General features: G+C 40.1%; 1 protein-coding gene across 9 annotated transcripts in view; it reads left to right on the forward strand.

Annotated features, from left to right (window-relative positions):
• The window catches only part of LOC129354663 (epidermal growth factor receptor substrate 15-like 1), a 126,524-nt gene that overhangs the window by 102,012 nt on the left and 10,347 nt on the right, over positions 1-14,165 (forward strand). For 5 of the 9 annotated variants that reach the window (XM_055024134.1, XM_055024138.1, XM_055024136.1 and 2 more), the window contains 2 exons: positions 2,190-2,283; positions 3,190-3,398. In XM_055024134.1, the coding sequence (XP_054880109.1) occupies positions 2,190-2,283; positions 3,190-3,398 (303 nt within the window). Of the gene's footprint in view, positions 1-2,189; positions 2,284-3,189; positions 3,399-13,883; positions 13,901-14,165 lie in introns of those variants that run through there. The other 4 variants (XM_055024137.1, XM_055024135.1, XM_055024141.1 and 1 more) reach the window with 4 other exon arrangements.

The following is a 14,165-nucleotide window of genomic DNA, read 5'->3' on the forward strand; positions in this document are numbered from 1 at the left end:
GCTGATACTAAGAACTAAGATGGAAGAAGTTTGGTGTTTCGAACCCCAGAACTGGCTCAATGATGAAGAAGATGTTGCAGCAGGAGGAGGATGATTGATGAAGGCAGGGATCTCTGTTGGTCTGATGAGCTTTCATCTCTGCATCGATGGTGAGGTCACACAGGACTTGGGTCTTTATCTTTGCCTTGATCTTCATCTTTGTCTTTGGGTCTTAACCCAGCTGATGAGAGAAGTGCGATTTGAAGCCACATGTTGCGGGGCTGATGGGTTGGTTCCCGTGCGCAGGACAGTCTTCGGCTCTGTGGCCCCTTCTCTTCTTTAGCTGCAGAGTTCTTTGTCCGTCTTGGTCTTGGCTCGAAGCTGCCTGGAGGATCCAACCAAAGATTCCTTTTTTGCTCTCCACTTATATAGGGTTTATCACACTTTTGGTGCATTTGCATTGCTGTGCTTGTTTCATTGGCTGACTGCTTGGACAGATGAACTCATCAATCAATCAAATTTTATTTGTAGAGCACATTTCAGCAGCAAGGCATTTCAAAGTGCTTTACATCATAAACACAAAAACACAAAGTCATGCATCATGGAATAAACAATACATTGTTACATATTACATTTCAAATCCAATTCTAAACAGGTGGGTTTTTAGTCGAGATTTAAAGGAAGTCAGGGTTTCTGCTGTTTTACAGTTTTCTGGAAGTTTGTTCCAAAAGTTTTGGTGCATAGATGCTGAAAGCTGCTTCTCCTCTCTTGGTTCTGGTTCTGGGGATGCAGAGCAGAACCAGAACCAGAACCTGAGAGTCTGGAAGGTTGATACAACAACAGCAGATCTTTAATGTATTGCGGTGCTAAACCGTTCAGTGATTTATAAACTAACAGTATTTTAAAATCTATTCTTTGAGCTACAGGGAGCCAGTGGAGGGACTTTAAAACTGCTGTTATGTCTCTATCTTCCTGGTTTTAGTGAGAACAGGAGCAGCAGCTTCTGGATCAGCTGCAGCTGGAGGATTGATTTGTTGGACAGGCCTGTGAAGACACTGTTACAATAATCAATGCGACTAAAGATAAACACATGGATGAGTTTCTCTAGATCTGGCTGAGACATTAGTCCTCTAATCCTGGAGATGTTCTTCAGTGATAGAAGGCTGACTTTGTCATATCCATCACTGTCTCAGAGACATTTTGTCCTGATGTCTGTGCTAATGTTTCAAGGTTTCTCAACATTCCTCCCATGTCTTTTCTTTGAAACGTCTAAGTTGTTCAACAATCTACCTCCTAACTAACCATCTCGTTAGTTCCCAATACAAATAAGGCAGAAAGTCGAGTACGAAAGTAGTTTTCCTGTTGAAGCAGGTAGGAAGTTGGAGCACATAAACCCAGTTCTACAGTCCCTCCACTGGCTCCCTGTAGCTCAGAGAACAGACTTTAAAAACTGTTCTTAGTTTGTAAATCACTGAATGGTTCAGCACCACAATACATTAAAGATCTGCTGTATCAACCTTCCAGAGCCCCCGGGTTCAGGTTCTGGTTCTGGTTCTGGTCGGCATCTCCAGAACCACATGAGGAGAAGCATAATTCAGCATCTATGTTCCACAAATCTGGAACAAACTTTCAGAAAACTGTAAAGGTGCTAAAACAGTGAGTGCCTTTAAATCTAGACTGAAAACCCACCTGTTTGGAGTTGCCTTTGAAGCATAATGGATGAAGAATTTAACTTGACTAAATGTAATGTATCAATTGTCAATTTGCATGATTTTTGTTTTTTGTATTTTTATGATGTAAAGCACTTTGTTTCTGAAGTATGCTGTACAGTAACAGATGATGATGATGGAACAACTCAGACCCAAAATGTAGCAGTGTTGAGGAACTGAGCCCTGTTCCACCGGGGACAATTACATTATAACATCTAACACAAAAATGTGTTGTTTTCAAACAAACCTGTGGTATCTGTTTACGCCTTGTCCACTCAACCGCACTGCCAGCAAAGTAATAAATCAATTTCACTCTGGCATTTTTTAACAATAATGTAAATAAGAATAAATTCATGCTTGACTATATATTTATGGGTAAAAAATACTGGCAATAAGCTTAATATGTTGTCCAACAGGTGTCCTGAATCCAGTGATGTTTTTTCAGGATTAATATTTCTGAAAAAAAAATCTATTGATTTCTGCACGTTTTTTCTGTTCTAGCCAGTGTTCATAGATGACCCTTTCACCAGGAAAACAGACATGCCAGCCCTGCCACCTAAAAGAAGTATACCACCAAGGTCCAAACCACCTAGCGGTGAGTGCCTCATGACATGGTCAACTGCTATAAGCCTTTTCAAAAAACAAAAAAAAAACTCTAGTTTTTGCCAGTCCCTGTGACCTCATAGAATTTCTCCAACCAAACAAAAACATATCACATCATTTTCAAACCGGAAGCAACTTTGGCTTTTATCATCTCAATACAGCACTTGTCTGTTAGCTTTATTCACTTCATTCTTTTCTCAGCCAATGGCCTACCTTGCTTTGTATTAAATTGGATTCTTACAAGATACTTCAGTTATTAAGATTCCATTGAAATCAAGCATTAAGTAAATTGCCAAGAACTCAAAGAGATATTTTTGGCTGTAGAAAGCTTCAAGGTGTCATCTTACACTAATACAAAACCTGAAAGAGTATTCCAGTTAGAAATCGGATGAAGGACTGTCAAGAAATGGCCAAAGATTGAAGACAGACTGACAATTTGCAACTTACATTTGTCCTTCCTCTCTCATTATCAATGAAACAATGCCAGAGCTTTTTGACAGAGACAGAAAAAATCATTTTAAAGCCCCATGGGAACCCAGGACAAAGCGATCTCTATTCAGGGAGTGTAGACAGTTTTCTTGTTTCATTGCTTATTTTATTTTCTATCTTTTGAAAATGGTATTATTGACCTGAAGTATATTTCCAAAACATTTCACAAAAATAAGTTTTTTTTTTTGCCTCAAAACATTTGTTCAAACTGAATTGAAATCAGCTAGACATATTTGTGTTTTAGTCAGATGTTAAGAACTTATTTACACTTAAATTTACACATATATTTTGTAATTTTATGTAGTTTTAGTTTTTCTGACATTATTTATGGGATATCAATTTGTTTTCCAAGAAAATGCATCTGTCTTGATTATCTATCTATTTATTTAAATGTGTCTTTTGTCTCCAGGTACAACAACACCAGTAAGCTTGATCGCCACAGCAGATCCTTCCAAACCATGTGACCCTTTCCAGCCTTTTGGTGCTGATGTCATAGACCATTTCCAGGCTAAAAAAGGTGTATGTGACCCGTTCAGTGGAAAAGATCCCTTCATCCCATCATCAGCATCAAGTAATGCTCCTAAAGAATCTACCTCCGGTTTTAAAGATGTCAGTTCTGTAAGTTGAGACTTGGTGATACTGTTCAACCGTCAAAGCTTGCAGAGATATCCAACCTGTATGTATTTGTTGATATCATGTAGACAAGTCAAATATTTGAGACCCATAGGTTGAAAATTTTATACTTCTTGTCCAGGCAACATAAAAATTTGTACATAAAGAGAGATACTAGGTGTTCCTGTCTTCTATTTTTATTATTTTAAGCATATGCTTTGACCCACAGACTATAAAGACATCTAAGTAGTAAAACTAAATCCAAGCAGAAAAGTGGACAGTTTCTCCTAAGTGATTTGACAAAAATATACCTTTCATCCACACATGCACATGGCTTGTTGCCCTTTTGAAGAGCATCATCAGCATCTGTCGTTCAGTGTAGCAGCTCTGTCACTGCCCAAACATCACTGCAGCATTCACTAATGAGACTGTGTGCTCCTTGTTCGCTGATTCAAACGATCTAGTTTTAAAAGTTGATTATGTTGATACCAAGATATTGGGGATCCTAATTGTCACAGATATGGGTGAGCATGATTCCCAAACTTTTCCTCTCTCACTCTGTGATGACTATCACTCCAAATATGGAAAGATATGATTCAGGAGTGATGTCTGTTCCCTGTGATTGCTCATTCTAAGCACTAAAAGACTTTGTCTCTCTTTTGGTGGGCCAGTTTTTCCACCATTCTAAACATTTTATCTGTTGATGGCCATCAGATAAAACTGACACTTTATCAGAAAACTTGGATAGTTTGGAGACACATGACTGCCGACCATGTGTCAGAAGAGGGTGCACTGTGGTGGCATAGGGCGTTACGTATGGAGGCCTCAGGCCTCCACGAGGCCTTTGGGGGTTCGACTCCCGGTCCTGGCGACATGTGCCGCATGTCTCTCCGTCTCCTCTTTTCTGTCAGCCTAATTCCAAAAAATACAAGCCATTAGAGCCAACAAAATCCTAGGAGGAAGAAATGACAAAAAAATAAAAAAGAGGGTACTTTTCATTGTGAGTTTGTGGTTCTTCATTATTTTGGAGGTTTTGCTGCATAAAACAGCGTAGTAGGAGCCGTGGCAGCTTATTCTGATACTATTTCGTTGCCCATGTACACTTGTTTTGGTCATCAGAAAATTTGGGTGGCACAGTGAATTTATTACAATGCTTTTGGCAGTTCAGTTCCCAACTACCTATGGATGCAAAAAAAAGACTCTCATGAAACACTTTGAACAAAACAATAATTGAAATTTCCCTACACAGAGATCGCTGTACAGGCAGCAATTCAAATATTCAATATATTTGTCATGCTGTCAAAGAGCCCTGACATACTATTAAGTGATAAAAAGGGGGATAGAGGAGAAGCTGACAACAGAATATGCAATGTAATAGTAGACTTAGGAAGTGGCTACGGGAAGCAGAAGAGGCTCTCCAGGGTTGTTTTGAAGGAACTGATTGGACTATTTAGATGGAGATGAAGTCAGTGCCATGACTGAATTTGTGTCTTACTATATACACTCACCGGCAAGATCTTCAGCTATCTTTTCACCTTTTCCGATATTACATGACATTCACCTGTAATATCAGCAAATGAACAACATACATACATACATATATATATAAAGTAAACCTTGTACTAAGTATACTTTTCTAGTACCCAGTTGGAACCCCCCTTTTGCCTCCAGAACTGCCTTAATCCTTTGTGGCATAGATTCTACAAGGTACTGGAAACATTCCTCACAGAGTCTGGTCCATATTGACATGATCAACATCCAGCAGTTGCTGCAGATTTTGTCAGCTGCACATGTGAATCTCCCATTCCATCACATCCCAAAGGTTCTCTATTGGCTGTTGAGGCCATTTGAGTTCAGTGAACTCATTGTTGTGTTCAAGAAACCAGTCTGAGACGATTCATGGTTTATGACATGGCACGTTATCCTGCTGGAAGCAGCCATCGAGATGGTCATAAAGGGGTGGACATAGAAAACCATCCCTTTATGGACATGGTCAGCAACAATACTCAAGTAGGCTGTGGCACTGACACGATGCTCAATTGGTACTAATGGGCCCAAAGTGTGCCCAGAAAATATCCCCACACCACTGCACCACCACCATCAGCCTGAACTGCAGGATGGTTTTATCTTGTTGACACCAAACTCTGACTCTACCATCCGAATGTTGCAGCAGAAATTGAGACTCATCAGACCAGACATTTTCCAATACTCAATTGTCCAATTTTGGTGAGCCTGTGTGAAGTCCATATTAGAGACAGTAAGGAGAAGCACAGGAGGAAGCTGGAGAATAAACTGGAGGGGAATAATATCAGAGATGTGTGGTCAGGGATGAAGAAGATTACAGGCTTCAAGAAAGAGGAGGATCAGATAGCTGCTTTCAATCGCTTCAGGAACATCCTCATCCTCTCCTGTCCCCAGTTATACAAACATCCCACCATGTTCTAAGCCACTGCTTTCCTGTCACACCTCAGATGTCCTATCTTCCACCTCAGTCATGGACTCTTCTGCTTCCACAAGTTTGTCTTAAACTAAATCAGGAGATGCTGCTGCTCCCTTTGCCTCTGCCTTCCACTTTTCTGTATCTGGAAGTCAGGTGAAGAGGCAACTGGACAGAAAAACCGGAACAAGGCTGCAGGTTCAGATGGTGTCAGCCTCAGAGTCCTGAGAGCCTGTGGGATTTTGCAACATCTCTTCAATATTAGCCTGACCTAAGAGAATGTTCCACTGTTGTGAAAGACAACAGTACAGTACAGAAGAAACTCACCCATCAGTCATTTGCCTGGATCTATGATTACCTCAACAACAGACACAGTTTGTGAGACTGAAGGACAGTTTCTAACCAGGTAGTCTAACTACAGGTGACTGTACTCTCACCATTCCTTTTCGCTCTGTGCACTTAAGACTTCCAGCATAAGTCTGTCATCTACAGCAGTGGTCTCCAACCATTTTATTATTGCGGGCCGGTCAAGACTTCGCAATTTTGCTGCGGTCCAGTGGGGGGCAGGAACATCAGATAACGCTTCTGTATCTTTGTGTTTCTGCTAAAGCCCCTTTTTTGCCCCGATTTTCCCTTTATAACAATCTCACAACATCCTGCAGTGTGTGGTGGTTACTTGGTGATGAGTTGTCAACATTGTCTTGGCCCGACTATCGCAGCCTGTGGGGTTTTCTCTGACTGGGAGCAGAACGCAGCCTATTGAATGTGACAGGTAGCCAATCAGAAAGCAAGGTGACGTAAAATAGGAGGGGCATCCCAAACAGTTGACATGGCAACTAAGAGTCCAGTGAACATTGGAGGTTATATGTATAAAGAAATGTTTATTATATGTGGTTATGTTTATTCAGTTAATAATGTTAACTACAAAATAACTCTCCTCCAAATCATAGTGCAGCAAATAGAGCTGCTGCTCCTGCCGTCTTTTATCGCTTAAAATGAGTCCACAAACTCACTGTTGCTTCTACATCGTCATCCATGTTTGATTATTCTAAATTCACTATGGTATTTTGTTGGTTTTACTGGATTTTCTTCTAGAACTGGGATGCAAGTGGAATCGGTTCTTGTGATGTGTTGCTCCTGCCTGTGGCTGGACACACGAACCGATCGAACCTGTTGGACTTTTATCAGCTCTGTGGTCACAGAGTTTTGGAAAATTGGATGACATTTCTTAAATCATGCCGTGTGAACCAGATTTAGGACTCAGAAGCTTTACTCTTGTCTCGACCACTGCCCTTATGCCAGTGCTTCTCAATTATTTTCCGTTACGCCCCCCTAGCAAGAAGAAAACTATTCGCGCCCCCCACTCCCCACCGTGACTATCCATCTCTGCATAACATTTTTTCCTTATTAACATATTTTCGCTGAAAAAATTCTAGCGGCTTACCGCCGTGATTGGGATGTAACGTATTTAAGTGACGCGCTAATTTATTTGGCTTCATGCTGTCCGCTGCGAGCATTTTTAGACACAGCAAACACACCGGTCTTTCCTCTTCTCCAACTGTAGTCACAGTGAAGCCAAGCGCTAAATACGCTTCGTCGTATTTCCTCTTCTTAGCTTTCGGTTGACTTTCTGTTGTCTCATTATCTTTGTCTCTCTCCGCTTTTCTTTTCATCCCTGTGAAAAACTTTTTCATGTTGGGGTTGTTGAATAACGGAGGCCAGAGACAGAACGCAGTCGGAGCTTTTTGTTGACTTAACACTGCTAACCAAGGCAAACCTGTTGTCTTGTAAGTCGTAAAATGTTGCACTGTCGCAAACGTGACAGAAGTAACAATGAGAGCGCCACTGCCGCCTACTGTGCGCAATTACACTTTATACTAGTACGGCCAAAAAAAAGCCTGTTCCCCAGGATCACACGCCCCCCCAGGTATCGCACCGCGCCCCCCAAAGGGGGCCCGCCCCACTATTTGAGAAGCACTGCCTTATGCTCTCTGACCCTGGTCGCTATGGTAACGCTTAAACATCCCTTCAAAATAAGATATAGATGAGCAACAAAAACTAACATTTTACTTTCATGAAAATTTTAACTGGGTTGCACAGTTGGTAGCACTGTTGCCTTGCAGCAAGAAGGTCCTGGGTTCGATTCCCGGCCCGGGGTCTTTCTGCACGGAGTTTGCATGTTCTCCCTGTGGGTGTGTGGGTTCTCTCCAGGTTCTCCAGGTTCTCTCCGGGTTCTCCGGCTTCCTCCCACAGTCCAAAAACATGACTGTCAGGTTAATTGGTCTTTCCAAATTCTCCCTAGGTGTGAGTGTGTGTGCATGGTTGTTTGTCCTGTTTGTCTCTGTGTTTCCCTGCGACAGACTGGCGACCTGTCCAGGGTGAACCCCGCCTCTCGCCCGGAACGCAGCTGGAGATAGACACCAGCACCTCCTGACCCCGTTAGGGAGAAGGATGATCAGAAAATGGACGGATGGATGGATGGATGAAAATTTTAACTCACAAAAACGACTAATGGACCCTTGAACTTGTGCACAGGGTGCTTGGTCTCCATGTGGCAAAGCAGTTTGAAAGCTTTTTTCCTTCATTAGCGAACTGTCACCATATCATGCAGAGCAGAATTGGAATGTGGGAATAATCTACCGAGATAAATCCATTCTCCTGTCTCTGTCTCTGGGCCTTTTCTCTTCGCAAAGAAACTTTCCAAAGAATCTGATCTGTTTCTGACTCATTTTACTGTTTCTGGCTCAATGTTGGCACTTAAGACATAACTGAGAGAATCCGGTGAAAAGATTTTCAAAATAAAAGATCCTCCAGACTCAAATAATAAAATAAAAAACAACTTAAAAAAATTCTCACAAATTATGGAGGTAAAAATCAAGAATGTAAGAACTTTGGAGAAATGTTCCATGTGCTATGTGTTGACAAATGTCTGGAAATTACATTGTTCATTTGAGTGAACACTGTAATTTCCGGACTTTTATATGTCATAAGCCACGAACAAGTATGGCTTAACATAATATTTCTACAGAAAGATATTTTTAATGAAATATGTACTTGTCATACAAATGCATACCATAAATGCTTTTTCCTCACTATTGCTGTAACATGGCTGCTTAAAACAAAATAAAAAATAATTGATGGCGCTCCTCATCTAACTCCTGCACACTAAAACCACCAAAATCGTCTTCTTTGGTGTCAGAGTTGAACAGCCTCTCACAACTTTTGTTTTGAGGTAAAATTTGCTCTTGGACTTCTGCTGTCTTCTCCATCTCAGAGCTGTCCAGCCTTTTGAAACCTGTTGGTAAAAAGCAGGATCGCAGCAAATAATCAAAGCATGTGAAAAAGTATTTGTTTATAGTTCAGAAATAACAGCATTAAGAAACTGCAGTTCGGATGGTGCCCAAACTTAACTAACATAGCAATTGTTAAAGATGAGGACGCATCTTCCTACAGGTTCGTGCTGAGACAGATCAAAGACGAGTCAGCAGTTTCACCTTTGAAAGTCAACCAAACTTTGATAAAATGCTAAAGATGTCTTTCAGAAATCAGACAGAAAAAATGCATACAAAGATTCACTCAGACCTGGTATATATTCTGATGACCTGCAGTTACATAGATTGAAGCCACATCTTGTGCTGCAAAACAAACCGCTTCTGGAATATTACCACACTGTCTGCCTGCATAACTAACGATGGTGGGTAACTTTTAACAGTTTTGGTTTTATGAATCATACTTCCTAAAAAGGAGTTATTTCTGAGATTCTGCAACTTCAGGTGCAAAACCTGGAACCACATTATCTCTGATTTGTTCGAGCTGATCAGCGAAGGGATGTGCAAACATAATATTCCAGAACTGCAGAGCTGTGATATTATATCATTATGGAAAATCATTTTCAGTTAATTAATATAAGATTCAATAATTGCAACACATTATAATAAGAGACAAAATATAATCCCACACAAGCTCACGACCCTGGAGGCTGGCAGCCAAACAGCATTGTGGATGAAACAAGCTATTTTTGTTTTAAAGTTTAGGAAGTTGCTTTTTAGAGAAGTTATTTTTAATTCATAAAAAGTTTTGAGAACTATACACCAGAATAGTACTACAACAAATACTACAAATAAAAATGCATGCAAGCTTTTGCACACACCAGAGTATTTTAGGCAAGTTTGCATTTCAGATGTCTTTTCTTTGCTTCTTAATATCACTGACTGTATAATTTTCTAACACAAGACACGGCAGTATCACCACTCAACTGTCAACCCTTTTGTTTGCTGAGCCTGCATGAACTTGCTGTGTCTATGTGAATGTGTGTCTGTTCTTAGTGATCAGTGTGCCTCTTTGTTCTTTTTTAAACACACTTTGAAGTTCTTGCAATAGAGGGTTAGCTAAATGGCTAAGGCTGAAAATCTGACCCCTGAACGTTTTTTGATTTAATATAATAGGAGCGTTTCTTGACACGTGCACTTTGAATGCAGACGCTCGACGTTTTGCTCCACACCTACCTAGCATTCCGCGCATCAGTATATGTGGAGGCCGTCTGATGGGTCAAAATTGCTCTGTTGTTTTCTGTTGCCAGCCTCAGACGCACTTGACTGCTTGACGCTTCAAACCCTCCAAATGCTTCAAATTGCATTTGGAGGGTGTATATCTGTTGCATGATATACAACAGATATACAACAGATCCCAGGAACAACATCAGTAGAGCTAGAGGCTCAGAGGATAAGAACCACCCGCGGTGGGTGAGAAGGGAATTTTTATATATATATATAAATAATCATACATACTGTTACATCTGAAAAGGGCACAACAAATTTGAGGACACAGGCAACAATGAGTCCAAAAAATATTTTATTTTTAAACAATTGAACTTTTCTTTTAGTTCAGCTGCTTTGATTTTCTGTGGAGAAAAAAAGAGAGAGAAAAAACAAAACCCAAAAAATATTAACAGAAAGTTGGACCTGGTGAGCCGATTAAAAAGAACAAAACGGTGCAGCAGGGGGCCAACCCAATGCAGTGCCGTCGAAGCCCCTACTAGTACCGGACTAAAACAAAAAGAAAAAAGAATCTACTGCAAAGAAAGACTCCAAACAGGACAACTGGTCCCACCAGACCAAAATCACAACAAAAACAGCAAACAAACAAAGGCTAACAGAAATAATGCATGGCAGGTTGGAGACGTGCGTACCCTGCGTCAGGTGTGCGCACATCAAGACACATCCATCATCCTGGGTGGTGGAGGAGCGAACAGAAAGGCGGATCTCCACACATGTGGAAACCCAGCCTACTTATAGGCGGGCCAACAGCACCACAAATGAACAAAATCAAGTTCGTTACAAAAAAGGAATTATCTGAACTCCAAAATATATTAAACAAAAAGTCATTCAACTAAAGTCAATACACAAAACTATCTAGAACAGAGGTGGGCAAACCTTTTGACTTGCGGGCCAGAATGGGTTCTAAAATTTGACAGAGGGGCCAGGAGCATTTGGATATGCAATGTAATTTATTAAACCTGGATATTGAAATGTATGAAAAACACACAATTGAAGGTGCAAATTTAAAGAAATCAACATTTAGTGGAAAAAGATCAATGGAATCACTTTCAACATTCAGAACATATTATAATGATGCTAACACTGCAGCTGTAGTCCTGTCAAACAGGATTTATTAGAAATAAGAATAGGAGCTGCTATTATTATGGCTGCAGCTCCTAACAAACTGGTTCACTGCCTGACAGCTTAACTGACAACCGAACTCTTGCTGCTCCTCCCCCACATGACAGACCAACCAATCACGTGTGAGTGGGAGTCAGCAGTCAGACAGCGGAAGTACATAACGCTACATGTAACAATAAGCAACACAATGTCACTTTTAACACATAACCATGTGAACCCCAGCAGAACTAAAACACAGAATCGTTACAATATTATCAGTCAACGAAAGAAAGGGGTATTTTGAAAGTTGCTATTTTTTCATCAGACAGTAAAGAAACTCATATCTCAGTGGGAACAGTGTTGTTGTTCTCCCTTTTTTGCCAGTGCATCAAAGTCTGGAGTTAGTTTCGTTGTGGCGATTCTCAGAATCGATCTGAGGTGTTGGTCAGTTAACCGGATCTGTGACGGGATTTGTTGATGTTCATGACGCTGAAAGTTGCTCACACACGTAGGTGGAGCCAAACAATACCAGCATCTTCTGTGCCGTCCTCCGGAGGTTTGGAAACGTGGCTTCGTTAAGAGAAGCATAAAAGTCATTCAGTTTAAGAGATCTGAACTTCTCTTTTGAGACGGAGTCAGACTGGAGATCGATCAGCTCCAATTGCAGCTAATCAAGCTCATAAATCTTCATCATCAGTTCCACACGCCGAGTCACTGTCCTGCGTGACAAGCTGACTTTTTCAAACTTGCCTTTGCTTTCTGGACACAAGAGATCTGCTGTCTCTACCATACATTCTTTCAAAAACTCACCTTAAGGAGAAAGGCTCGCTAGCTTTTGCTAACTTGAATGCCAGCAGAAAACTTGTCTTGGTACTTGACTCTTGAATCGCAGATTGTTGCAGTCTGTAAATTAGCTGCCAACCTCTAGCCGCCCGTTCTTGTGTTGACAGCTTGCTAGCATAGTTAGCATGCTTCGTGGCAAAGTGACGGCTGATATTGTACTCTTTGAAAACTGCAACCTTTCTTGGCATATCAGACATACAGCCGTTGATCGGACATCAGTAAAAAAAATATTTTGTTGTCCACTCCTTTTTAAACACTCGGCACTCAGCGTCCACTTTTCTTTTCTTTGGTCCGCTCATTTTTACCGAAGGGGGGAAACGGCAGCTGGAAAGTTACTCTCCAACAAAGATCAATGACTAGTGCGCCATCTATCGGGGAACGATGGTATTGCAAGGGAAAGGAAAATGAATGAGATTTTTACACATCCCTGGGTTTTTACTATAATTTGGACAAGTTTGGCGGGCCGGATTAAAAAGACTAACGGGCCGTATATGGCCCGGGGCCGTAGTTTGCCCATGTCTGATCTAGAAGAATAAATAAAATTATAATGTGCCCAAAGCACATAACAGTACTGTCAAATTAATTTTATGCCATGTCACATATCCCTATTACCCAATCACTTTCGTGTCTTCTCTTCCATTAGGTTGTTCAATTAAAGCTGTGAAAGTTATATAAGCCATCTTTTTAAACAATTTTGCACAAACCCTTGATAGTAATTTGAGATATTTCTTCTACATGTAGGGAAGGATTGAATTCCAAGTTCTTTGTGTCAAGATTCAAAAACCATGTTGGCACTTATGCAAGACCAATCATTTAATTGTTGTTGTCGATTGATTTCTTCTACAATTTCAACTTTAATTGTTTTTAGTGCTCATATAAATAATAATAAGTGTGAATATGTATTTCTTTGCCTGTTAATGGCAGAAATTAACTATCTTCTTTGGAAGCAAGAAAAGCTGGATATCATTTTGCTGTCTTTTATTAAACCGTTTGGTGCCACAGCATACAAGAATGTTGAACTAAAAGGAAGAAGCAAAGTTGTAGCACATTTTTATCATTACTTATTTAAACAGATTCCTGTGTGAGCAAGACACAGCTCACATCCCTGTATAAGAGAAGAAAAAATATCTTTTAATTAATAGATTTCAATCAATGTGTTATTTGTGGTGACACTTTTGAATCTGTGCCAGATTAGATGTCCTTTATTAATTTTTCTTTTTATAGATAACATTCTCCCAGATTATTTTTTTCTGGATTATTTCCACTTAAAGGGGTCATTGTTTGTTGTGTTTCCACTTAGTTTCATTTTCATAGTGCCTTTTGTAGTTGCTAACATTGTGGGTAGCAGTAGTTTTAGTTGTAGTTTTGAAAACTTGTGTAAAGCAACTGGAGTTGCTTTCAGAATGAAACTCAATTTCAAATAGCATTTGAAAGATGTCGATTTCCACTCCTTTTTCATGTCTTTGTGTGTCACTGAGAAATGTAATAGTTCAATCTGGTAACTTGACTGATGCTTGGTTTTTCATTTTTATGTGTTCTTTGCACCTCTAACAGGACCTGACAAAGTCAAGGTAAGAAATTGAGCACACAGAGAGACTCACATAAAGCTAGGTTTTAATCAGAATTTTTGTTTTATATTTAAGTATATATCAGATGTATGATAAAGAGTAGAAAAAAAATAAGCAAAAAATTAAGCATTGAAGATAACAAATATCAATCAGATAACTTTTACAAAATGAACATTTTAACATGGAACCGGCTGCAGTTGGTTTTCATGGGTTTGTTTTGTACAAACTTCATAAAGTGGTCCACTATTCAGCACTGTTCTTACAATTC

This window comes from Poeciliopsis prolifica, unplaced genomic scaffold (genome assembly GCF_027474105.1).
Source record: "Poeciliopsis prolifica strain line A6 unplaced genomic scaffold, Auburn_PproV2 SCAFFOLD115, whole genome shotgun sequence".
Taxonomy (NCBI): Eukaryota; Metazoa; Chordata; class Actinopteri; order Cyprinodontiformes; family Poeciliidae; genus Poeciliopsis; species Poeciliopsis prolifica.